Raw genomic sequence first — 26347 nt, forward strand, 5'->3', positions numbered from 1 at the left:
ACTACCTCCTCATTGTTCTAATCAACTATCACATCGTTCGGTGCGATGCTACATTGCTTCCTTTGCGTTGATGTCGCACCGCATCATCAGAAGAGGAAAAGGAGGCAAAGCGGTAGGACATCAATGCAAATGCCTCACCTCCCTCCTCTTTCCCTTCCGGCATTGACACAAATGCCTTATCTCTCTGCCTCCTTTTCCTTCTCATTGTCGATGTTTGAATTGATATCAGCAAGACCGGTCACCACCATTACAACCACCCATGGCATCATCGTTTGTCAGTATCATTAAAATTACCTCTTTATCTATCGTTTTCGTATCATCCACACACGTGTTGTATTTTCCGTCAGTAAAGTCGATAACGTTAGGGTAAACGAGATTAAATGTTTTACTTTCATAATTATAAAAATTTAAATATAATTTTTTTAAAATTTAAGGATCAAAATACTAAAGAGGTCTAGATAACATATAATTAACCCATACATATAATTAACCCCCGATGTTGTCGATGGCTGAGATCACGCAGATCACCAATTCTCCTCCTACCCCAGCTCACTCAGCTTGTTCGACATGGATGAACGATACTCCTCTCGCTCCTCTAAGCCCATCGCCAAAACCCGATTGATTTTACCGGGCGTTGGATGAGCAGCACATTCCCCTCGACACCTCCCCGGAGTAGAAGGTGGAAGTTCGATCAGAAGTCTAGCTGCACTCCGCCCCTCAATACCTCATGTGCCGAGGTATTCCTTTATATCAGGGATAAAGAACTCAAGAGGCCATTAGCAACACGGAGAGACAAATCAAATTAAAAGAATATATATTTTGTTCATATAAAGGGTCACTTGATGTGTAAAAGATTCTGTATTTTCTCAGTTGATAAAGCAAATTCAGGAAGAAACAAATTTACTTCTCTATTACAGGAAGAAGCAAATCCATTTCTTTGTCACTATAATAAGATATGCAATCCTATGAGAAGTCATGGCATGCCATCGAACATGGTTAATATTCTATAAATTTAAAGAAACATCCTCAAGTTCTATCATGAGACGAATACATATTAATATGAAAGGCAGTGGCGTTACAGGAGAAATGGCTTGCGGTAGATGTCAAACATCTCCGAGGAAGATAGCTGAGGCACCTGCAAGCCAAATTAAGCTCGCATTAACATGCTATACGACCAAAACTTGAGAGAAAGCGATACAACAGAGCTTCATGCGATAGACTCAGTGAATAGCTCGGCAAAGATCCCTATCGAACAGATCAAATTAGAGCTCCTCGTCACCCAATGCCACAATATCTACTCGAGTTCCTAATGCTTATCATATGACATTGGCATCCTATGGCATCAACATTCACCAAAGATGAGAGAGAGAGAGAGAGAGAAGGGAAGCAAGAAAGGGGGCTTTGTTTCATGAGAAGCTTTACCTGAGTTGACCCGAAGTTGAACACTTTCCTCATAAGAGAAGCAATTGGGCCATTGATGCTAATGCCTATGCCGGACGCACGAATTGCGGCGCGCATGGCCGTCAACAAGCGACCATAGGTAGTTCCTGGTTCACTTTCGATAGCTTGTATGAAGCTGTAGGTCATGGCACCCGTAGAAGCCGAGCCTGCAAATGCCTGCAGTAGGAGTTGAGATTGCAGTGATGTGATCACATGGAGTCGCTGTTTACTGGTTACAGAACACTCTACGTGAAGGAGAGGTGAAGCATGCACTCACCGAGGTGTCCGCTGAGGTCTGGTGGTCATCGCAGCCACTGATCAATATAGCCAATCCTCCGTTCGTGCCTTTGTATACGCCTGATGGTGCGGTGTGATTCTCCCACTGGTAATACCCAGCCCTGCTCAAAGCAACCCCGATCATGTATATGGTGCAATCATGCATGTATGTTGTGTGTAGTTCATCACCTGGACAGCCGGCAGAGGTAGGGGAGGTCGAGGATGGTGCCGCTGTGGCAGGCGTCGACGAGGGCGTGGAGTTTGACGCCGCGGCGGAGCGGCCGGACGAGCGTGTCGTTGATCTCGTCGTCCATGATGGTGCCGTTGGACTCGAAGTCCAGGGGGCAGAGCGCCTCGTCGAAGCCGTCCATCTCGTCGCCGCTGGAGTCCAGCCTCTGGACGCCGTGGCCCGAGAAGTGGAACACCAGGGAGTCACCGGCCACGCACCCGCTCACCAGCCACCGCATCGCCGCCCGCAAGTTCTCCTTCGTCGGCACCCGGTTCGGGTCCCTCTCCCCTTCTGCATGCGACAGGAAAAGGAACGACTCTGTTTGAGACGGGAACAATGGTGTTCGACTTGGTTCCATGGAGGAATTCCGTACCGGTGAGCACCAGGATGCATTCCGCTGGAAACCCGAACTTCTCAGTCAGCATGTACCGCATGCAGTTGACGTCATTCACCGTCCCCTTGAGCTCGTACTGCCGCCCAGCGTAGCTTATGCCGACGAGAACCGCCCTCTTCTTCCCACGAACCCGGGGAAAGCTCGACGGCTGACCCATCGTCGGGTACCCGTAAGAGCTCGACCCGCTGCTCCACGACGAGGAGCTCAGGGAGCTGATGCTGCTGCAGATGTTCAGCACCACGGCTTTGACGATGCCCACAGCTTGCCGGACCGGGTCTCGGGACCTCCCCACGTTAGTGGTGGCGCGGCAGGCGGCGCAACAGATGGTCTGAGCTTGCGGCGGCACGACCAGGCGCGCGCCGCAGCTGCTGCACTTCACGCTTGTGTTCTTCCTGCTCGACATGCTGTCTACTTCAAAGTCCATCGATGGCCATGGCCTTGCGGAAGAGCCTTCACCAGAGGTCACAAGGTTTTTTATTCTTTCCCTCCCCATCTGCCATGGCATATATGCCCATCGGAAAGTAAAACTAGATTCCTCCTGATCTCCTTTCCAGCGCACTACCTCGAAGGGTTGCGTTGCATTTAAGGTACTACATCAACGAACAGCACCTCGCTACAATGCCAAGATTTAGTCAACGAATGTGGACGACATAGGTCCTACTTTGACTCCAAAATGAACTTGCAGTATCTGATTGGACACTGGACGATGTGAACATGGTTTACATGACGAATTGAAGAGATCTCTATCAGAAAAGGCCTTTAGCATCACCATACAAGCAACAATGTCCCTTTCGTGCATTCGATCGAACACCTCTCGAGCTTGCGAGCGCACGCGCCCCACAAGAGTGATCTCGGAGGGTCAGGTGCAAGCATTTTCCCCGGTCCTCGTGATCAAGAGCGAGGTGCAAGAGTTGAGGACGATTGAGATGGAGAGAGCGTCGGAGACGGCCTCACGGAAAAGGGCGACGGCCTCACGCGGGCGGAGCGGCTCTCTCGAGCATTTCCTCGAACGCCGAATGATTTAAACAAGTGAATGCTGAAAGATAAGTCTTATAGATGTTGGTGATGTACTACTGTAGGTTAATATAAGAGATTACTAATTTAACCCTTATTTTTATTATTTATAATATTATTTTATTTTTTTAATATTTCTAGACTATCCCTTTGTAAATATATGTAAATAACATTTTTCTCTTCTTCATACTCTAAGTTGTTTTCTTCCTTCTCTTTCGTTTCTTCTCCTCGTCCATGGTCGAACAGCATTGAACATCGACGATGATGACGACACTAATAAACGATTGTAAGGGAAGAAAGAAAAGATAAAATTGATAAAATTAATATTATCAATAATAAAAAAAATATTTTTATATTTTAAGGTATTATTAATAAAAAAAAAGAGATTATGAATAACCAGTTTCTTTATATATGATGGATAATTTTCTTAAAAAACCTTATTTTTAGATTTTTTCTATAAGGTATGATTGTTTTTATTTTTTTCTTGAATGATGTCTCTTATTTTCTATAATCTTATAAATTTCTTTCATCGCGTAAGACTCCTTGTCGTCATCCTTCTTTATCTTTGCTTTGCTCGTACGATAGTGTCTCTTTTTTAAATTACTTTACTCTTTTAATTGAGCGACGATGAGGGACGAAAGTGACAAGCGAATATGATGAACAATGAGAGTCGAGAGACAAAGGGGTCGAGGGTTGAGGTCGATGATTGTGATGAGTAGGAAAGGCTCGACGATCAACATTATAGAAAATGATAAGGTGAAAATATGAAACACAAAATAAAAAAAAAATAAAAAAAGGGTACTTCCAATTCAGGCCACTTTTTGCATGCAATAGGTTAGAAACATAGCAGAAACCGGAAGCTTACTTTGATCTTTCAGCTGCAAAATCCACCGTTGTATATAGTTTATTCATATTACAAGATAGAATCTTACCTATCATCTCCCAAATGTCACATAAAATTCATAACCTAACCATTCTTTAGGCTTTTTGTTCCCGAGAGGTTCCAAACCAAAGCTTAGGCATTTTGCTGATCTCATCTATATTCTTCATCTTCCAAAAGACACTGCAAGTATCCACCTGTTCACCAGTGATATCTTCATATAGGAGAAGAACATATGCTTCTTGAGTCAGACTCCTAAGATTTCTTTCTAGATTTTACAAGAATCACAAGACCACATTGTCAGAATCATGGAATCATATCAAGTTGGTGGTCACTTATTCCTGTGAGCAAGGTGATTTAATTTATATTTTCCCCATCAAACATTAAACATGTTCACCACCTTTGGGAAGAACTGTAGGATGAGACCAGTCATATTTTTGACACTAAAAAGCAGCTTTTTCACAGAGATTTACATGCTTGTAATCCATTTACAAACAAAACACTTCTTTGTTGCTTTGGACACAGCATCAGATCTGTCCTAAAGGAGTCCAAGTTCTTGTTGATCACTGTATTTACATGCAGCTTACAAAGCTAAGAACACAAAAGAGGGTGGAATTCTATTAGTACTCAGCCTAAGTGATGGCTCAACATACCTTCGTCGAAGACCAGTGGAGAAGAGATGGAAACTTGGTGGCGTGAGGGCTCGCCCAACATTGAGCTCGGCAGCTGCACTACAGGTGATGTCGGCAACACCAGTCCCTGGGCCACCATCATCTCGTAAGCCGTCCCAGGGGACGGCAGTCGCGAGCCGAGCGGGGGGAGCACCAGCGCGGCGGTCAGAGACGGCTGGATGTCAGGCAGGCAGCCGTTCTGCAGGCGGCGCATGTATGCCGATATCGGCGATTCCGCCGCAGCGCTGACGGTGGGCAGCGGTGGTAGCGGCGAGAGCGGCGGAGGCCGGGTCCATGAGTCCAGGGGAAGCGGGCGGGGCGTGAGGTGGGCGAGCGGTGGCGGGCGAATGCGGTGGAGCCGGGAAGTAGGGGGAGGGCCGGGTGCGGAAGGCGGTGGCGCTGCAGGGCCGAGCTGGTGGCGGTGGGTCGCCGACCCTGTGAGCTTCTGGACGAGGCTGCGGAAGTCGCTCTTGTCGATGTTGTAGATCGGCGGCTGCGACGGCGCTCCTCCGCCGCCAGTCGTAAGCGCCGCCTGCTGCTCCCTAACCAGGCCAAGGTTGGGGCGTTTGGGAAGGGGTTTGGTTATCTTATAAGAAGCTCTGTTTAGAGACCTGAGAGAGCTGTGTAAGTGAGCACCTGCAGCAGTGGCATTAGTAACACCACTGCTGTTGTTGGCGGTGGCGGTGGCGGTGGCGGAGGAGGGCGACTCAGCAGAGGAATGGCAGCTTTTTGCCATGGCAGTAGCGTTGCCGACGTTGATGGACTGGTAGTGGTAGATAGGTTCATGTTACCATAAGTATTAGTATTAGTAGTAGTATTGTATAGTTCTAGGTAGATGTGCATCATCTCCTACGCAGTGTTTCGAGGGACCAATTAGATAGAGTGTAGGATCCATTAGACAATGGAGACCACCAGCAACCACAAGTTGTATGCTTGGCTTATGTGTTTGGTGGCTCGAACTAGACACAGGAGCAATACCATGAAGGAAAATGATAAGAGAAGATGATGAGTGTCGGATAACGACGACCACGTCAGAGCGGTGAGGGAAACGACGACCGCACGATTATACTTATCGTCATTGGGAGTGTAAGGTGTTCCCACGCAGAGACCCTTTGACCGCATAGCGCGGGTTATGACCGGATCAGAGACGTCCATCTGTAATCGAAAGGCTGGGGTTGGGATCGTGATGCGCCGCCTTTGTGGAGAAAGTGACGCGTCGTCTTGGGTGGGTGATCAGGTAAAGGACGAGGTCTATCCGCTGCTGGTGCAAACGGGCCAAAATTTCCCCACGTGTCCCACGGAGGTACTGTGGAGGAATAGACTTCTTTCTTTCCAGATGTATTTCTAAATTATTGAATAATATTTATTAATTATGTTACTTACGACGAAAGCGAAATTTCTGACCAACCTCTATAATTTTCTTCTATATATATATATAATTCCATGTGTCATGACAGCATAAATACTTGGACGTGTTCTCTAGAAGAAGGTTGTATTTTAACTTCTTTCACAGTGTTTATTTTTGCTTTACTCGCAATGAGACAAAAAAATCAAGGTAGGAACCAATATTAATCCTTGAAAAAATATAAATCATCAATAATCATTCTTAAACTAATTTAGAAGATTTATAAGTGATTTTTATTGATCGGACCCCAATTACAATGTTTCAAATGGAATCAGCCCCCACTAATATTATATCCCAAAATTCTTGTTAATGTGAAACCGGAAAGGATTATAACTTTATCCCCATAAATTAAAAGGTAATATCCATAAATTGATGTATCCTTAATTTTAGTATAAACCTCAACTCCAATTGAAGTGATAGTCACCCATCATCAACAGATGTAAGAGGCATTTAACCAATGAACCCTCCTAAACTCTTCGTTAACCACGCCAATAATGATCACCCACCTAAATTAGACTAGCGAATGAGACACGCATCGAACTCTGCTTTGCTCTTGTTGTCCAGCTGCCATTATTGGCTTAACAGCTTTCCCCACCTCACCCCACCCTTCTGCTAAAAATACTCCCTACATGCCACCCTATATATAAGTATATCAAAGTTGCTGTGTTCTTCACCAAATCCAAGGGCGCCAATCTCTCTCTCTCTCTCTCTCTCTCTCTCTCTCTCTCTCTCTCTCTCTCTCTCTTACCTCTTCCATCCCAATTAATCGATTGAGCATTTCTATAGATCAGAAGAAGTTTGGGGATTTTACCTTGGTGAACGGAAGTGTGGAACTGAGCGCACGCATCTCTAAGCGACTGAGCCAATCGTGTCCGTCCAAGTAGCTGATGATCCTCTGCCACCAATCTTAAAGCACGAGGGTCGCATTTGTCCGCGCGAAACACACCGGTGGACGCTTCTGCACCCGGTGATCTCATCGCTTCTCCTCCGTCCCTCTTCATTTCCCTGAAAGAAAACACACTCGCAACCGCTTTGCCCGGAAAGGAGGGGAGGTTCACGATGAAGAAGCCGAGCGGTGTCCGGCGACTTGTCCTCGGCGGCGAAGGTTTCATGACGAGACCGTCTGATCTCCGCGTCCGCCTCGTTGCCCGGTGGGCGCTCCTCGCCGTTGCACTTCTCTGCGTCCCCTGCGTCCAGGCAGCCCTCCTCCCCGGGGCCGACGTAGGTGGGGCCGTCGACAGCGACGATACCTTCTTACCGGCGCTCCTGCGGGATCTGAGGCGCCGCGGCCTCCTTCGGCCCGAGGGCAACGTCGTCATCTTCGATGACATGATCGCCGGCGATCGCAGCGCTACCTTGCCGGACAGCTCCACCGACTTCGTTTTCTCCTCCTCTGCCGTCGATTTCCGTCGCATTGATCGGATCCTGAAGGCCGGTGGCGTCGTGGCCGTTCGATCAGGTTCCAATCCGCCGGATTGCTTCCTCCCGCCGGCGAACTACCGCACGGCCTACGTCGGGCGGATCGGTTCCGATGCGGTCGTAGCGATGAGGAAGTCCTTCGCCAGCGGCGAGGGGGGAATGAGGCTACGACGGCTACTGGCGGTGCCTGCAGCGAAGAAGAAATCTCTGAGAGAACTGGAAAGCGCGATGCTGGAGCCGCCGATGCAGCGGGAGTGGGCGCGGAGGGCGAGGTACCTGCCGCAGCTAACGGTGGACGAGCTGGACGGGTACCCGCGGCGGGTGTTCGTAGAGGTGGCGGCAAAGGGGGACGCAGGCAGCGGCACGGCGTGGTTCGAGCGGAACTACCCCCGGAAGGGGCGCGCCTTCGAGGAGATCCGGGTGGAGGTGGAGGAGGGAGACGACGAGGGATCGGAGGCGAAGGAGGGTACATCATCATCGCTTGCAGAGTGGCTGCAGAGGAACGTGCGGGAGGAGGAGTACGTGGTGGTAAAGGCGGAGGTGGGGGCGGTGGAGGAAGTGATGGCGGAGGGAGCGATCGGTCTTGTCGACGAGCTCTTCCTCGAGTGCGATCACCAGTTGTGGGACGAGGACGAGAAGGAGAAGGGGGCGAGGAGCGGCCGGCGGCGGGCGTACTGGGAGTGCCTCGTGCTCTACGGGAAGCTAAGGGACGCGGGCGTCGCGGTTCACCAGTGGTGGAGCTTCTGAAACAATAGAACGACAGATGCAGAGATAAAAAAGAGAATTCTTATTTGAAATATATTTTTGGGAATAGATAGAGGAAGGATAGTTAAAAATAATAATAATGTATCATTAGCTGAAGTGATATGGTGACCTCAGAAACTGACATTGCAAAACCTTGTAATGACATTGTACATATGTTGATCAAAGATGAAATGTTTCACATTGTTCATTAGCTAAAGTTTTCATGCCCAGAGATATAATATTGGGAACCACATAACAAAAAAAGGAAGAAAAAAAAATCATAAAGATTGTGATAAATAATATAAAAACTATTTTTTTAAAAAATTATATATATAAACTTTGATGGTTTATTACAAGATCTTAAACTATTTTAATAATTCATCCTTTAAGAAAAATCCCAAGTATTTAATTGCAAAACCCCTAAATTACAGATTAAAGGCACAAATGAGGCATCAAAAGCGGGCAAAATTAGCAGCTCTCATACTGTATCTTATCAGCACTTCAAGTTTCCTCAGAATAGCGTATATTGTCAAAGACATGAATACGATCATTGAGCTGCACAGACAGCAAAAGAAAGTAAATTAAAATTCCCAATGAGCCATAGCAACATCAAAAAATTATGAATAAAACAGCACTAGCAGCTCTCATATTCCATCTTATCAGCACTTTAAATTTCTCAGAATAGCGTATATCATCAAAAAATGAATACGATCATCGAGCTGCATGGCCAAAAAAGAGAAAATGCAAAGTCCGTGTATGATTATTCATCTATTTCATTGTCTAAGTCTCGAGATCCCCAATGAACCATTGCAAGTTTATCGAAAAATCAGAAGCAAAATAACACTAGCAGCTCTGATTCTACAAACTTTTGATAATGCTGTTTAAAGGTCCACAAATAGCTGTTTACATTCATCCGTGAAGCCACTTGATCCATCGTAAGGAAAACAAACGTCAGCTTGGCTGTGAAAGTGACATAATCGATACATTTCCAGATACCAGACCAGTTATTGCAAGCAGGAAAATTCAAGCCCAAAATTAATGTGAAAAAAAGGCATGTTGTGATACCATCAAGAACAAAAGTTGAACTAAGAACATGAAAGCGATAGAAATGGTGGCCAAAAAGTGCAAAATAATGAAATAAACGAATCAAAATCTTCAATAAACCAAAACTAGAGCAAAATGAGTGGACAAATCAAAACATTCCCTCACACGGGTGTCACAACCAAAAAGAAAGGCGAAGAACGAAAGACTCGGGAAAATCTCAAGATAGACATCAAAGCACCACATAGCGCCAATATGGCCACGACAAATGCCGAGCCTTTCGCCGTTGTCGGCGAACCAGGCCGTGGGAATGGCCTTCGGGCAGGAGAAGCCCCTCGACCTCGTGGCTGCTCCTTGTCCCGATCGACCGGCAGATTAGGGGTTTCTGTGGCAACAGTATATATAGGAGCCGGCGGACCATCTTGGATATTAATCAGTAGAGAACCGAGCCGGTCGGTTTGGTTCATAATGTCAATTCGTCTGACCAAATTAAACCGGTCTATTTGGGCCATCTCTCTGTTGGGCCTCAGATTTAGGGGTTCCTTGGAGGCATCATGTAGTGCATCATTCACATCAAACAAAGTCTATGATCTCCTTCATAAAATTAAAATTGAAATTAAGAAATATATATTTTTGTTATGAAAAAGAAAAAGAATTGAGTATTATGTAAATATGTATAGCCGACAGGATTAAAAAAATCGATAATCAGACTATCGGCCAATTTATTTCTTTTTTTCTTAGAAAAACAATCATATGCAATTTATGCCTCATTGAACCCAATTTGTAGGTCATACACTTCTCATGCACTCATATCCATGCAATATTGGTTCGGGGTGTTCAAACAAATTCAAATTGTATCAAAATCGATTCGGATCTACCTAATCGAACTGATTCAAAATCAGTTAATCGGTTTATAATTTTAAGTAATTTTAAAATATATATTTTTCAATCGAGCCGAATCGAAATATTGATTCAATTGGACAAAATCGATATGAAATTGGGCCCATGTCATTTCACAAAAAGAAAGACAAAATTGGAATCTTGATCCAATTGGTTGGACCGTCGACGACGTAAAAATCATCACAAATTCCACCTTGGTTTGAAAAATTAGACAACAATATCAGCCATGTTCCTCCATGATCTTAACTATGTCAACAGGAGGACTGGTGCCAAGTAAGTTGATTAGCTTAAAGACAATACACTAGTCTTTCTCTCCAAATTCTACTTGATTTGATCATCTACTTCTGAGCCAGCTGCTGCAGATGTTATAGATACTGACACTTGAGGTGTTTGAGCTCTAATTTTTTGCTGAAGTTTATTAGACTCAGCTAGTTATAGCCAATCCTGATGGCAAGTGATTCACACATAAAGAAGGAAGAAGAGAATCACATAACTATTTTCTTTTCTCAGTAGAAATTTCAGTAGTTCAAACAGTCAATTGAGGGGCTTGAAGATATAAACATGCTTACAGTAGACAGAACTGTGTGTGTGTGTGTGTGTGTGTCTTTCTGTTCAGTTGATGTTTTGGCTCTGTTCTTTGTTCTTATACATGTAGGAACCCAATGGAATAGTCTCTCATCAATGTAGGTTGTATTCTTCCAATGAGGAAGACCATTTCCATGTCTCATATTTAGACACAAATCTAATGACTAAGTCAAAAGGAATAATCTTTCTATTTTACCAAAATTCATTCTCATAAATATTGTGTAATTCTGTTATATTCTCACGGTTCGACGTCCGATCTGATTATGACTGAGATTATAAATTGGAAAAATAGAACAATTGATTGCAGTATTTCAGTTTGATGCATCATGCCATTTTTCTGAACATTGATTGCAGTATTTCAGAAGCTGCACATATTGCTGCATTTCAGTAGCTCCAGTGCAAAATTGAGGTCAAGCTCCACAGGGAAGGCACTGTAAACAAGAGCCCTCCCACAGTCCCATGGATTGTCCCCCACCATTCAAGCCCTTTTTGAAGTCGCTCTTATCCACCATTCCTCAGATTCCTTCCTCGCAAAAGAATCAAAAGACTTCAACAACTGAAAGTGCAAGCCTGAAAGAAAGAAAGAGAAAAAGTTGCTGGATAAAGATCTAGTAGTCAAAAAAGAAACAGGGTCTTTTTGGGTCCCCCACTGTCTGAACTCCACTCTCAATGGTTGTGAATGATTTGGAACATATCCTTAAAACTGGGAAGAAGGGGAAACAAGAGCTCTCCACGTTCATTGTACTTGGAAGCAGGCATCTATCTACAGTCTCAATGGCATTTCTAGTGAGAGGTGGTAGTCTTTCAAGCTTTTTTCTTCCTAGGAAAAAGATGAGCTGATCCAACCTAAAATCTTTGTGTGATTTATCCTCCACAATGGAATTACTGGTGGAAGGTGGGTGCTTTTCAGGTTTTTATTTTTCCTTAAAAACAGATGCATTAATCCAACCTGAATTCTTTGTGTGATTTGTCTCCACACAGTGGAATTACTAGTGGAAGCAGGCAGGCTACCAAGATTCCTTTTTCCCTTGCAGAAAGAAGCATTGATCCAACCTGAAATCTTTGTGTGATTTATCATCTACAATGGAATTACTGGTGCAAGATGGCTGCCTTTCAAGCTCTTTTATTTTTCCTTGAAAGAAAGAGGCAGCCTAGCAAACTATCAGAGCCTTTATCTTTCCTTGTTGTCTTTGAAAGAAGGGACATTGCCTGATATCACTGATGACATAAGATGCAGCCTAGCAAAATATCTGTGCCTTTATCTAAGAGCTTTTTTTATTGTCTTTCTCTCTTTCAAAGAAAGGGGCATTTCCTGAATCATTTATGAGATATGAGTCATCCTAGCAAACTACCAGAGCTTTTATTTTAAGGACTTATTTTGGAGTAATGGTCACTATCTGAAAGTTGGATAAATGCTATTGTACAGGACAGGTTTTATTTTCATTCTGCAGTTCTAAGATTGTGTTTGGCAGCATGAGAAATTTTAGTTACATCTTTTCTGATGAAAAAAGCCTCTTTTGTTCAGTGGAAACATTTTAAAATCAGTGACAAGATTAATCTTCATAATTCTACAAGAAATTTGTATTTTAGATTTTTTTATCCTTTGAAAAAAATGAAAACATCTTCAAATAAGTCCTTTCCATCTATATCCTTTGAGAAAGAGATGCAGGTCTTCACTCCAAAACATAACAAACTCAGAGGAGGATGTATATGTAGTTTTCATGCACTTAATAAAAAAATCATCTATGACCAATTAGAAAATAATGGCATGTTTGTTGTGACTTCAGATTTTTCTTTCTTAGTTGTCATTTCTCTTACAGATTGCTGGATTCTACACAGACTACAGAGAACACATTCTTATTTCACCTTTTCTTCTTGTTTCTTCAAAGTAATTTCATTAAGTTGAAACTTTTTGTTAGTAGAAAATCTACTATGATCAGTTTTTTCTATAAACAAAAAACAATATTTTCAGTACTTTGCACAATTTATAGTTCCAGAAATGCTCCTCCTCCTCCTCCTCCTCCTCCTCCTCATCATCATCATCATCATCTGACAATCAAATAAATCCAATAATAAATATGTCAAAAATATCCTAAATTCTGGTGGGTTTGGCAAGCAACAAATTAAAGATGCACTTGGCTTTGACGCAATGAATGCATTTGATCCCTGGCATCTATTGCGCACAGGAACCAATGAAAGGGACCAACAGGTTGTTCCATATCCCACTTGGTGGAGCACTTGAAGAACTTGATCCAACAGAAAAGAAACATGTGTTTGTCCTCTACTCTTCTTTTTCCCTGTAATTTCTTAGGCAATTGTCTCCTGTTTCAGTTTGAATGTAATTTTGATTCCACAATGAATAGTGTTTCTCAAAAAAAGTTGTCTGTGTATCATTACAAATTGTGGTGTCCAAACCTAATGCAATTGATTCAACTTGTGACTATAGAACAGTCATTTCTGATAGTCAATGCATCACTCTACTTCCTAGGAATTTATTCATCCTTTTTTTATATGATTTAGAAATATCTGGTAAGCATGATGCATATGTCTGCAAAAGATATGGTGTAGGAGCTTGTTGAAAATTTTAGAAGATTTGGGGTAAAAGTCTGAAGACTCTTCTACTGTCCATAATTGCTTGTTGGATCTAGCTCTACCCTGGAATCTATCACACAGTCACAAGTATGATTTGCACTACTCAGAAGAATAATTATGGAAACTGTCCAAAATCAGAGGCTTTAGGCCCAGAAACAAAGCAGATATAATTAAGAGGAAATGAGAAGAAAAAGTATATGTGAGGAGAAGCAAATGAGACATATTACATGGTTACAAGTGTGTTTTCAACTTGTACAAAATAAAGTTACTTAGAGGATTAATGAAGTAAGCTATACAAAATCAGATGCTGTAGATCTAAAAGAAAAGCCAAAAAAAATTGCTTTGGGTCCCTAAGATCTTCAATAATATTTTTTAATGTGTTAGTCTTGTGAGAGAGAGCAAATGAGTCATCCACTCTCCTATTTTCCAAAAGTAATTTGACTTGTATTTCCTCCTCAGAAAAAGAAGACACATCAAAACATGCTCAAAATGAAGAATGTCATGTCGATTAGCACATATTAGCATAAATTGAAACTTGACATGGTTCATATCAATGAGTATCAGCACGTCATGTTATGCCGTGCCAGAGATGCCGACATGTGTCTGTCAGCTTTTGTCAGTGGCATGATACATAATTGTGCCAAAAAGATACAAACAAACACTGTGCCACTAAATGATGATCCTTGTTGGAAGATAGTTCAGGGGAATTCATAATTTTTCCACAATTAGGTCTTTTCCTCTTTGTTCTTTTGGAGGAGGATGGCAGTTAATAACAACCTGAGCTGGGACCTGACTATTTCTATTATGCGTGAATCATGTCTTATTCATTTGCGTGACAAAGTGAGTGTTGGTACTTCTAATGTGAAGGCCTTGAAAATGAGATGTTGTGAACTATTTGTGAAACAATCTAAAGCACATCCGTTGACTCTGAAACTCTTTGCTTTTGCAGAATCTACTTGCTCAACATGTTATCGCACAGCCGCTAGACTAACTATTCAAGTATAGAGCTTGTAACTCATTTCTTTTTCTCTAAGGGAAACATGAAGTCAAGCTTCAGTGGAGGGTATCATAGAAGCTCAAGGTCAAAAGATAGACAATTTACATCTATCATATCAAACATGTTATCCTTAATAGTATGAGTAAATTTGGTGGCCATGACTGTCAGTGGTGAAAGTGCAACAGTCAAGAACATAAATACATGCCAGGATTGTTCATATTTAGTTGCTGAAATCTTACTGTGATTGGTTTAGCAGGGAATAAATGACTGACTCCAGAATGTCAATGTACACTGAAAAGTGCTTATATCTTTTCAGAAAATTTTATCGGAAAAGATCAAGAAAAGTAAATAATTTGGTTATGGAACGACGCTGCTAGTCGAGCATACTTAATAGTCATCGTCACTAGATAGTACAATTGGTAGGGATGCCTTCCCCTGAAATGCTACAATCCTATGCTTGTCGCCGCTGGAGTGTCAAAAGCTGAATTATTATTTTTTCGAGTAATAAGTGCAATAAGTCTAATTCATTTCTAACAAGAATGATGCAGCAATATTATTATCATCCTTGCCAACCTACTATTCTCATGCGTCACCACAGAATCCAAGACAGCACATCCACACTGTCGAGACCTCCAACAGGACTAAAGTTCCTCTATATCTACCTCATCATTCCTCAAGCAAGTTACATGTTCAAGGTCTTCACACTTTTACCCATCTCCTATCTTTTTCAGGGAATTTCAACTCTGCAGAGCTTATAGACCTCACATTTCTTCCATGGAGTGCAGTGCTTGCAATCTGACTCTGAGATGGTCGATGCTTGTGGAAGAATCCTTATCCAGGACCAACAACGCATTTCAGTAAAGAAGAACTCAAGAGTTCGCCCAAACACTTCAAACAACCATGGGTTCCTTAGAGAATGAGCCTCCATCTGCAGCAGACCATGGCTTCAAAGGATCAACTCGGCCTGAGACGTTTCTGCTGGTGCTGAATGCTCCTCAACCCCCATCTCTGTGGCAAGAGCTCTCAGGATCAGTAAGAGGTGCAATCTTTCCTCGAGGAAACCAGCCTTCTTCACTGACCAAATGGGCAATCTCAGTGCTCCATGGCCTGTTTCCAGTGCTTCACTGGGGAAGAAACTATAATCTCAAGTCATTTAGGAGTGACCTGATGGCTGGTCTCACTCTTGCAAGCCTCGGCATTCCGCAGGTGGTTGCATGATCTATATGAACTAGTGCTTGTTCTTCCAGTTTGTTACTGTTTTCTTAAAGGTTTTTGATCCTTGGCAGAGCATTGGATATGCTAATTTAGCTAAACTGGATCCTCAGTATGGCCTCTGTAAGTTGTCATTCCATCTCTTGCCAAGTTTCAGATAAGATTGTCCTTCTGAACTCTTTCTGATGGCTGTCAAACTCCAATTTGATATCTAACTTCCATGGAATTTCATTGTATGATAGATACAAGCTTTGTGCCACCTCTAATATATGCTGTGATGGGTACTTCAAGAGACATAGCAGTTGGCCCGGTTGCTGTTATTTCTCTTCTTCTGTCCTCCATGGCTCAGAAAGTTGTTGATCCTTCTGTTGATCCTACTGCTTACAGAAAGCTTGTGATCACATCAACCTTCTTTGCTGGAGTCTTCCAAGCTTCATTTGGATTCTTCAGGTTACTGCTTCTTGCATTCCCAAGTTGTCTTATGGAACAAACTCTTTAGTAAATTACTAAGGAATTCTTATTTCTATTCCAATGTTTTGCTGTTGTTCAGATTGGGCTTTATAGTGGACTTCCTTTCACATGCCACAATTGTGGGGTTCATGGGAGGAGCAGCAATTGTTATAGGACTGCAGCAGCTGAAAGGACTTCTTGGGATCAGTCACTTCACAAACAACACTGATGTTGTTTCGGTCGTCAAGGCTGTTTGGGTTGCAGTTCATCATTCTGTAAGTAATGGAAACTAGAAAGATTCTCATAACAAGACAAATAAGCTGTGATCAGTGAGCTTAATTCCAAAGTAATGATCCAAGATCCTGTCCTAAAATGCTCCATTTTTATGGAAAGGCAGCTGATCTACTCGTTCTAGCTGAAAGATCAAGTAATATGTTACAATGCTAGTAAATTTCGTTATATTGGCAAAATCTATATTAAAAGTTCAATGAAGCCTAATCACAAAGTCACAATTTTTAGACCTCTGACAATATAATTTCTACTTTTGAAGCTCTTCAGAAACTCTTTTATCCATTCTTCCAATCCGATGGACCAGCTGCCTTATACAACAGTAGATTGAATTTGAGTTTGCATCCAAGAACTAAGAACTTATATGTCAAAATCTTTTCCAAAACATGAACATGAATATGATGGTTATTGCAATGAGTCGAGAAAGATTGCAACAAGTATTCATTTAACTTGGAATGATTTTTTGTGGCTTCCTGATTACAGTGGCACCCCGACAATTTTCTCATCGGATGTTCATTCCTCATATTCATCCTTATCGTGAGATTCATAGTAAGTAATGCAAATTTTGTCTTTCTCACTTCTTAAAAATTTGAAGACTTCATATGAACATCAGCTGAAGAATCACATTATACCTTGAAATAGGGTACGAGGAAACGGAAACTCTTCTGGTTGTCTGCCATAACGCCCCTGCTTTCAGTGATTATATCAACCCTTCTGGTATTCTTGACAAGAGCAGATAAACATGGTGTTAAAATCATTCAAAAAGTTAAAGAAGGATTGAATCCAAGTTCAGTCAAGGACATACAGCTGACCGGATCACATGTTGGGGAGTCAGCAAAGATTGGCCTCATTTGTGCAATCATAGCTCTCACAGTATGCCTCCTTGAACTTGATCAATACTGTTATCCTACATTTTTCCTCCATTTCAAAGCAGAAATAACCAGTTTGAATCTCATTTTCTTCAGGAGGCTATTGCTGTTGGCAGATCATTTGCTGCAGTAAAAGGATACCAACTGGATGGCAACAAGGAAATGGTGGCAATGGGCTTCATGAACCTTGCTGGATCCATGTCTTCTTGCTATGTTGCAACAGGTAAATTCAATGCTCAAATGTTTATCAGAAGAGATCAGAGAATCCAAAAATTTCTAGAGAGAGAGAGATAGATATAGGAAAATGCAACAGTCAAGATACTCATCTTCTGGATTGATGACTGCACTAATTCATCTATGTTTTGGCTGATAGGAAATCAATATTTGATTGATTCATTTTCTAGATTGATATTGATCTGTGTTTTCTTTTATTTTACATGAAATAAGATGGATCATGTACCTTGAAGCAATTACAGTAACTCTTATTCTTCTCTAAGAAAAACAACTAGAACAACTTCCTCCTATTTATAATTTATCCTTCACTGAATATAAATTTGCAGGTTCATTCTCTCGGACAGCAGTAAATGTGAGTGCAGGTTGCAAAACGACAGTGTCGAACATAGTCATGGCCGTCACTGTGTTCATATCATTGCAATTGCTCATGAAGCTTTTATACTACACACCGGTTACTATACTCGCTTCGATTATTCTTTCGGCTCTCCCAGGTCTCATCGACATAAAAGAAGCTTACAACATCTGGAAAATTGACAAGATGGATTTCCTAGCTTGCTTTGGAGCATTTCTTGGTGTATTATTTGGATCAGTGGAAATTGGCCTTCTGACTGCAGTGAGATACTTGGAAATGAATCTTTAGGTTTTGTTTTCAAGCATACATGTTTTCCCATATTCATATAAATAATTGTTGATAGTAAACTAACTTTCCCAAGTGTTGTGAGCATGTTTAATCCACAATTTATATGATAAATGTTAGATAAGTACTTCAATTTTTCATTATAAGTTCTATTCCTGACTATTGTCCATGACAAGATGAAAAGGAACATTTAACTGAATTTCTTGCATATTGTGATGACAAATACTTAGATCATTGCTTCCTCATTAATTATAAATAGATCATTGCATGCTTTTCATTATCTGTCAAGTTATACAAAAAGAATAAAAAATGGCAGCCATTGTTGTAATTGTTGATACCAAGTGAGCACCTTCTTTTCTATTAATTTTCTTCTTTTGATGATAATATGTTTGTCTTTCTATTATATGATCACAAGGATACACATGTTTAGCAATACATTACATCAGAATACTTGGGTTTAAACTCCAATTTAGCTACTAGAAATCAATCTTCTCGAGAAAAGCTGAGAAGAAGTTTCTCAATGATTTTCAATTGTCACAGGTTCTCATCTCCTTTGCCAAGATCATCATAGGTGCACTTCGGCCTAGCGTAGAGATGCTTGGAAGGATCCAAGGGACAGACACATTCTGCAGCATGAGACAGTATCCATCAGCTGCGGAAACACCGAATTTGATGATACTCCGCATCGATTCACCGTTCCTTTGTTTCATGAATGCCAATTTCGTAAGAGAAAGGTATGCTATAATCGATGAAGCTGATAAAACTTTCCTCTTAAATTGAAACTTAAACAGCATCAAACTTGTTGATCCAGGATTGTAAACTGGGTAACAGAAGGGCGCAACACAATGAAGGAAGAAACCAAATCAGTCATCATCGACATGACAAGTAAGTTCATTGGCTCCAAGAGAGCACACATCACACTCTCTGTTCTTCTTAGATATCATCATCTAGGTCTGAGCCATCTGGTTGCAGATGTTATAAACATTGACACATCAGGGATCTCAGCTCTTGAAGAAATCTACAAGAAGCTGGCCTCTGCTAGTGTTCAGGTAAGGGGAAAAAAAAAGAAGTAACCTGTTTTCAGAACAATAAACAATGTTTTTTAATTTCTCTGATCACTCTCGAGGAACTTTCATAGTGACTTTTTCGGGTGCAGCTAGCTGTAGTAAATCCCGGTTGGCAAGTGATTCACAAGATGAAGTTGGCCAGGCTTGTGGAGATGATTGGAGGAGCATGGATATTCCTCACTGTGGGTGAAGCTGTCGAAGCATGTCTTGGTGGTGCCAAGAAGGAAGACAACTGCAATGTTTGAAGCTGTATCACCTGTGTTGTAGCAATGGCTCTGTTGCTTGTGCTACAAAACTGAATTAGACCAACAATTCTCCTTTTTGCTTGTTGCAGTCCTATAGAAATCCGAGTGCTTATCCAGCAAATGTACCAAAACATGACAAATCTGTTCACCAAGGCCTTATGATCATACTAGTTATTGGATCTTTCTATAGATTTTGTTGCAAGTATTGTTCTCTGCATCAAGCAAAATTAGTAGATATCCTTCTTGATTTCTACCACTGCAAAACTGTTCTTGATAACGAGGTCAGACAGGTAGTTATTGGATCTTTTGTCTCTTGTTATCTTCAGGTCTATCATACCTTACAGCGCTAAGTTACTGACAGAACCAAAACACAGTCACTGACACAATGGATCTGACAGAACACTTTCCATGAACTGCTCTACCCCAAAATATTCGAGCATGCAGCACAAGATGAAGACATTTATGATGAACAGAAAGGTAACTGTCTCTGCAAAAATCTTGTTTGTGTTCTCCTACTAATTGCTTCGTCTGTTGCTGCTCCAAGAAATTAGCAGCTCAGTGCCTAATTTATGTAAGCTATGTACATTAGCATTGTCTTTAATAGATCTTGCTTGTGATGTTTGATGCGAAGATGTCAGCGAACGGCGTTAGATTCGGATGCCCGTAGCAGCCATCGCAGAGCTCAGGGAACGCACACCTCGAAGATGGCGACAGCATCATCAATGGCGGCTCCGAGTATGCGATGCTCACCTCATCATCCTGTCGAGGCTCGCTTTCGGTCCTCGCGCTCCGCGACAATGGCGACGCTGATGGCGGCTGCTGCCCTGCTTCGGACTCCGGCGACTGCTCGTCCGCGTACACCAGCTGAAGCCTGAGCCGCCCGCCATCCCGGCTCACACGGAAACAGTCGTGCCGTTCCGATCTGAACTCCTTGATCACCAGGCGGCCGTCGTCGGCGGCCGGGACGCGCATCAGCTTCGACAGCATGCGGCAGCGCAGCCTCCCGGTGCTCGCGAGCGCCGGGATCGGCGGCGGGAACAGCCGCCGCTGCCGCTTCCACCCGTACGAGCCCACGCAGGCCCGCTCCACGTCGAAGTTGCACTCGGGCGCCGCCTCGCGCGCGGGTGCGACTGCTGAGAAGAAGATGCTGCGATGGACGCAGTAGGGCCGGCGGGAGTCGGCGTCGAGGGTGAGAAGCTTGAGGCCAAGTGGCTCATGCAGAAGCATGCAAGCTGGAGTAGCAGTAGCAGTAGCTGTAGCAGTAGCAATGGCGTGTCTCCTCTTCCTCCAGCAGAAGAAACACCAAGGCATAGTCTGAAGACATGGCAGCAGAAAACTGAGCAACACAAAGCACTAGTTTTGGGTTGATGCAAATAGGGAAGTCATCTCCTGCCCACTGTCAATGATTTCATGAACACATCTCAAGAAAATATACAGCAAAAAACCAATCAAATCATATAAGCAATACAAGTTTTTGATGCAGTAAATGAATCAACAAAGATTAATAATTCAGAAGTTCATCATCACATCATTAGTTTAGAGGAAGAAAGGATCAATGATATTAGAGGAAGAAAGGATCCCTACCAATCTCCTCCTCCCCTTTGTGATCACCACCATTGTCAACCCTTTAATTTGAGAGGAAAGGTGATGCAAAATTAATATAGGAAAAGTGAGATTGTAATTGTAAGTGTTTCCATCTAATTATAACTCAACTCCTAATCAATTAGGAAAACCATCCAGACTCCAACTATCACCTCTAATCAAACTCTATTTAGTGCAATTTCTGACCTAAGATTAAATTCAACTCCTAATCCAATTAGGAAAGCCAACCAAACTCAATTTCTGATCTAAGATTAAATTCAAACACAATTAAAAGAAACACATACAAAAATATGTACAATAGTATAAGAGTTGAAAAAAACAAATAAAAGAGAATTTTGTATTGAATCTATCTTAGCACACTGATAAGAGGAGATTGTAACCCTAAATATATAGATAAACCCTAAAGAGTCATAGTAGTTTATCTAACATTGCCTCATAATGCTAAGATATCTAATTTCTCTAATGCAAATATTCGATAAAGATTTCTGTAAGCTGGTCTTATCATAAACAACAAAATATAGGAGTGATATCACTCATTAAGGATATGGATCCAATAACAGATGAAGAATCAAAGTAGAAAAAATCTAAGAAATTTGATTCTATCCTTAGTCTTTATCTTTTCAAGATGAACAAGTGCAAGAAGAAAGGACAGTGCATTCTTCAGTAAAAGAAATCTGTGGATCTTGAAAACACTGCTACAACATTACCTGGTGTTTCTTCAAGATCTATGCCTTCCGGCAGAAAAGAGAGAGAAGAATACTTCGCTCTGTGATCTCCTCTCTCCAAATCTCTCATTCTCTCCTTTGTTTCCAGGAGAGGGTGAGAATGTCAGTGCATTTAATATTATGGCAGGAAGTAAAAGTAGGAATCTGTAGAGAAAAAGCTGCGGTTCTTCCTCCCTTGCAGTACATGGGATTATATATGGAAGGCAGCAAATTAGAACTTATCTTGGCAGATCCATGATTCAGCCAGAAGAAACACTGCATGCACTTTGCACTTGCACGTTTCTCAAAGATGATGCAGTCAGTACAAGAGCACTTCCAATTCCCCCCCCCCCCCCTCTCTCTCTCTCTCTCTCTCTCTCTCTCCTGTGTTTCCAAGAGTTTCCAACTCTTTTGTGTGTGTATATATATATATATATATATATATATATATATATATATATATATATATATATATATATATATATATGCCAAATCAAAGTGATATGAATATATTCAATACAAATGGAGCAATACATATATTTTTCTTGGGAATTCCTGTACATACAAGATAGGCATAAATCTTGGGTTTGTTTTGGCTTCTTTGAGATTTGTATTTAGATGCAATGCTCAATATAAATTATATGGTAGGCATTGGAATTCAATAAGTTATAATTTAGTGAAAATATTGATAAAGATTATAGGAAGAATTGATGATTGGCAACATGAAACTACATAATTATTGATGTAGGAGGAAAAGATACTTGTTTTTCTTGTTTTAACATAGCCTAACTCACAAGTATTTAAGGTGATTATGGAGAACAAAGAAGAAGAAACAAGACTATGATAGTATAGAGCTTGGAGAGAAATTTGCTTATTAGGACAATTTGGTAATCCTATTGTATGACACAATTGATTGGTGCTATTAGGAATCTATTATGGAAATACAACAAGTCCACTATGATATGAGAGAGATAAATCACTCATGTCACATGAATTTCTACTAGCAAGTTGTTTAATTGAAAGGCATTTGAGACCTTTTGAAACACATCTAATTCTTCGAATTTATACGATGGCATAATAAAGTGAAAATTACTAAGCATTACCTCATGCGAGAATCCCTCATTTTCAACATTACATGTTTGTCGTTGTTTAGAGATCGAAAACCGAAAAAATGTAATTTAGAGCTAATCCAATGATGATTCTAAATTCATAATGTATATATGTATTGCTTTAAAATGTATATCTAATGGAAATAATCAATTAGTAAGATATTTACAAAATAATAAGAAAAAAAGTTTGGGTTGTTTCGATGGAACATATGATGGATGCGCTCTTGATATCCTTGACAATAATATTTAGTCATAAAATTTAAGTCAATTAGTCACAATTAAAATTACAACTATATAATATGAATACAAAATTTATTCAAAGATCTTATGTTCAATATATTTAAGAAACAAAGGAAGAAAGTTGCTTGTAATTAATGTCAACAATAAACTAATATACACTATCTACATGAGCATTAAAAGTTATGGGGCTTTGAAAATATAAATATATTGAATTTATAGGAATAAATGTGAAAATCATGATCTTTGGAGGGATGTAAATATATACATATAATATGATTTTTGCAAAAAAAAGAAAATAAAAAGTTAATGAGCTGGATTAACAAGTCATTTCAAACCGGGCTTATTTTGGGCCGGTCCGGTTCACCTGGCCCGGAAGAAGACAGATCACGAAAGATAAAAATGAACCCGACGTGAATCGAACACGCAACCTTCTGATCTGGAGTCAGACGCGCTACCATTGCGCCACGGATCCATTGACGTCTCTTCTTAATTATATATATATATATCAATAAATTAACTCTTCACTGCTTATAATTAATGTGATGATCTTTATTTTTCTTCGATCTGAGTAAAATCCAATGTTAGGGTTTCAAATAAGCAGAAATTATGTTAAATCATGATACTTGATGCTCAAATGCCGGTCTTCCAAGAAATATTATGATCATAATGGATTCTTGATCTCCTTAGTTGACAACTAGTTTGACACAGTTCTCTGCATATGAATGATATCATAGAAGAGATCCCCATCAAGCTGTTTATTACTATTTTCCTACCACATTCTTGATACTCTAATGGTCATCATCTGACCATTTAAATCCAACATAAATCTTTCTCTGCATGTACTTGTTCAGAGATCAAACAACAGTATGTAAAGATCACTGTTGAAGTACCATTCTCTGTTGACAATGCTTTGCCTTGTTCATGAAACTAATGTAGTGTACATTCAGACATCTTCTCAGAATTTAGGAGATTCTTTGAGTGCTTAAATAGATAGTTGACTGATAATTTGGCACATGTAGACCAACATTTTGTATCTGATTAGGAGAAGTGTTTATGTTGGTACATAATATGTGCTCTGATCTTCTTCTTGTGCAAGTAAAAAGCTGCTGATTCTTAGACTTCTATAAATAAAAATGCTGGTCTGCAAATTAGCTGCCATAACATATACATACTAGTTCTGATTTAAGTACCATCTTCATGTTCCGATTCTACCGATCGATCATACGAGCATGTGTTTTTTTGCACTTCCACTGATCCACTTGGTCTGCAGTTTAGTTTGCCATGCTTCTGCTTTAGCTCATATTAGTAGCTATGTGATGAAGCATTTTCTTGTCAGATTCCTAAGAAAGATGACAGAAAGCATTGGTTTGGTTTCACCCAGGAATCTGCTTCAGTCTCTATTCTGCAGCTTTATTGCACAAGCCTCAGGTATTGATTGCAGGAGAATGGATCTTTCTTGCTAAATTATGAGTTGTGTTCTGCTAATTGAAATGGATTTCATTGGCATGTCTTCTACTCATTAATCAAAGAACTTCTGAGCTTGTTTGACAGTGTGTTAGCAGAGAAATTAAGTGAAAGAGAGTTGATAAGAACATATAACTGAACCGGATCAAAGAGTTGAGCTTCTGTTTATGGAGACCAAGTTTTGAGTAGTGATCCAGCTTATTGTATGACATAGTTCTTCATTCTCTGATGTTACAAGCAGGATTCATGTATAAAACAAAATAAACTTGGCCACTGAGTTTTCCAGACAAAAGAACATACAACAGAAAATTTGAGCTTAATCTCTCATAGCTGGACAAGATCTTTCTCACTCTGGCACATAGATCATACTGGCACTTGATGTTTCTGTTGTACAAAGATACAGAATTAGATGAATCACATTATGCTCCTCCAACTACAATGATTTCCAACAAGCAAGAAGCTGACAATGACAGGGAGAGATGTAATCAAACAGGCACAACACAGCAAGGAAAACAAAAAAGAAAAAGGTCAAGTCAACCTCCTCTTGCTCTTGCACAACAAACAATCTAAAGAAGAGGTCAGGCAAGAACTGGCAAAACAAAATAAACCTGTCCACTGAGATTTCCAGCAAAACAAATGCATAAAACAGTTTATTTTCTGAGGTTGGATTATTGTTTGTGGTTCTTATATCTGGACAAGATCTTTCCACTCTGTGCAACTTGATGTTGTTCCTTCCATGTTCTGGTCAACTCTTGCATAAATATACAAAATTAGATGAATCACATGATGCTCCAACCAAACCTTCTCCAGCAAGCAAGATGCTGACAGTGACTAGGAGAGGGATGCAATCAAACATGTACACAGCAGACAGACAAAAACAAAGCAGGAATCCTGATAGTTTAGGTTTTTGGGATTACTGGTCATCAAATTCAAATTCTTTATCATGATATTAGGATAGATTGTAAATTTGAATTTTATATTTGTCATCATCAATCACCAATATGATGGCAAGAGAAAGTCTGTACCAATTCCATGGATACAATTTGCATCTTATACTAAAAAATCTTAATTGCATGTAATTACATATTATCCCTCCATCTCATTCATCTCTCTGAAATCATCCCCTGTTCATCATATAAAGAAACAACAGATCTGCATCACAACTGCTTTTTTCTCTTGGAAAATGAACATTTTTGTTTCTATCAGAATGAAAGAAAATTCTTTATCCACATAAGACAAAAAAAATCAGAAGTAATGAAAATGTCAATTGCTTAAGAGTTTTACAAATAATTAGAGGAGGGTGAGAAAAGAGAGAGAGAGATAGAGAGAAAGAAAGAAAGGGTGATAGTGATAAGAATAATATCAAAAAGTGAGAGAGAGAGAGAGAGAGAACCATATGATAGAAAGAAATACTGGTAGTGAGAGAAGATCACAAAAAATGAAAAAAGGAGAGAAGTCAGAGATGAGAGGATAAGATATAGATATTATTGAAAATAATACAAATATTTGTAACAAATAAATAACGCAAACTGATGGAGAGTTTGGTTCTTAATATTTTTATCCAATCCTAAACGAAATTACTAATAATAATCAGTTCTCAATTAATAATTAAACCAAATGTTAGTTAATCAAGAGAACT

The 26347-nt window shown here is 40.7% G+C and overlaps 4 protein-coding genes and 3 non-coding genes across 8 annotated transcripts; 2 read left to right on the forward strand and 5 right to left on the reverse strand.

The window, feature by feature from the left end:
• Positions 1-981: 981 nt before the first annotated feature.
• On the reverse strand, positions 982-3305 carry LOC135583197 (metacaspase-1-like). Of its 2 annotated transcripts, none has more exons than XM_009406188.3 (5): positions 2319-3301; positions 1906-2236; positions 1718-1838; positions 1423-1617; positions 982-1135 (listed from the first exon to the last, which is right to left on the reverse strand). In XM_009406188.3, the coding sequence occupies exons 1-5, from the start codon at positions 2842-2844 to the stop codon at positions 1076-1078; spliced, it is 1233 nt and encodes a 410-aa protein (XP_009404463.1). In that variant the 5' UTR covers positions 2845-3301; the 3' UTR covers positions 982-1075. The 2 variants fall into 2 exon arrangements, with proteins under 2 accessions (XP_009404463.1, XP_064973131.1); XM_065117059.1 differs by lacking the exon at positions 982-1135 and adding an exon at positions 1182-1334 and having other exon boundaries at positions 2319-3305.
• Positions 3306-4667: 1362 nt separating this feature from the next.
• Positions 4668-6945, reverse strand: LOC103987775 (VQ motif-containing protein 9). The gene has a single exon (XM_009406178.3). The coding sequence runs from the start codon at positions 5638-5640 to the stop codon at positions 4861-4863; it is 780 nt and encodes a 259-aa protein (XP_009404453.2). The 5' UTR covers positions 5641-6945; the 3' UTR covers positions 4668-4860.
• A 423-nt stretch (positions 6946-7368) lies between these two features.
• On the forward strand, positions 7369-8889 carry LOC103987768 (uncharacterized). Its single transcript, XM_009406165.3, has one exon. The coding sequence runs from the start codon at positions 7369-7371 to the stop codon at positions 8473-8475; it is 1107 nt and encodes a 368-aa protein (XP_009404440.2). The 3' UTR covers positions 8476-8889.
• A 56-nt stretch (positions 8890-8945) lies between these two features.
• On the reverse strand, positions 8946-9029 carry LOC135592678 (small nucleolar RNA U54). The gene has a single exon (XR_010479186.1). It is a non-coding gene; the product is annotated as a small nucleolar RNA U54 (small nucleolar RNA).
• Positions 9030-9111: 82 nt separating this feature from the next.
• On the reverse strand, positions 9112-9193 carry LOC135592674 (small nucleolar RNA U54). Its single transcript, XR_010479185.1, has one exon. It is a non-coding gene; the product is annotated as a small nucleolar RNA U54 (small nucleolar RNA).
• Positions 9194-15297: 6104 nt separating this feature from the next.
• Positions 15298-19791, forward strand: LOC135617254 (sulfate transporter 2.1-like). The gene is made up of 12 exons (XM_065117317.1): positions 15298-15793; positions 15874-15922; positions 16042-16249; positions 16350-16524; positions 17021-17086; positions 17180-17410; positions 17503-17629; positions 17967-18253; positions 18818-19011; positions 19089-19162; positions 19250-19326; positions 19434-19791. The coding sequence occupies exons 1-12, from the start codon at positions 15488-15490 to the stop codon at positions 19587-19589; spliced, it is 1950 nt and encodes a 649-aa protein (XP_064973389.1). The 5' UTR covers positions 15298-15487; the 3' UTR covers positions 19590-19791.
• A 3853-nt stretch (positions 19792-23644) lies between these two features.
• TRNAW-CCA (transfer RNA tryptophan (anticodon CCA)) lies at positions 23645-23716 on the reverse strand. Its single transcript has one exon. It is a non-coding gene; the product is annotated as a tRNA-Trp (tRNA).
• Between the last annotated feature and the right edge of the window lie 2631 nt (positions 23717-26347).

This window comes from Musa acuminata, chromosome BXJ1-1 (assembly GCF_036884655.1).
Source record: "Musa acuminata AAA Group cultivar baxijiao chromosome BXJ1-1, Cavendish_Baxijiao_AAA, whole genome shotgun sequence".
Taxonomy (NCBI): Eukaryota; Viridiplantae; Streptophyta; class Magnoliopsida; order Zingiberales; family Musaceae; genus Musa; species Musa acuminata.

Bases quoted from the DNA above. Each gene is read 5' to 3' on its own strand.
- LOC135583197 (XM_009406188.3), bottom strand. From the start codon at position 2,844: ATGCCATGGCAGATGGGGAGGGAAAGAATAAAAAACCTTGTGACCTCT. The intron at 1,618-1,717 runs GTGAGTGCATGC...CTCCTACTGCAG, and splicing joins AGACCTCAGCGGACACCTCG to GCATTTGCAGGCTCGGCTTC. The intron at 1,136-1,422 runs GTAAAGCTTCTC...TTTGGCTTGCAG, and splicing joins TCAACTTCGGGTCAACTCAG to GTGCCTCAGCTATCTTCCTC.
- LOC103987775 (XM_009406178.3), bottom strand. From the start codon at position 5,640: ATGGCAAAAAGCTGCCATTCCTCTGCTGAGTCGCCCTCCTCCGCCACC.
- LOC103987768 (XM_009406165.3), top strand. From the start codon at position 7,369: ATGAAGAAGCCGAGCGGTGTCCGGCGACTTGTCCTCGGCGGCGAAGGT.
- LOC135617254 (XM_065117317.1), top strand. From the start codon at position 15,488: ATGGGTTCCTTAGAGAATGAGCCTCCATCTGCAGCAGACCATGGCTTC. The intron at 19,012-19,088 runs GTATGCTATAAT...TTGTTGATCCAG, and splicing joins GCCAATTTCGTAAGAGAAAG to GATTGTAAACTGGGTAACAG. The intron at 19,163-19,249 runs GTAAGTTCATTG...ATCTGGTTGCAG, and splicing joins AGTCATCATCGACATGACAA to ATGTTATAAACATTGACACA.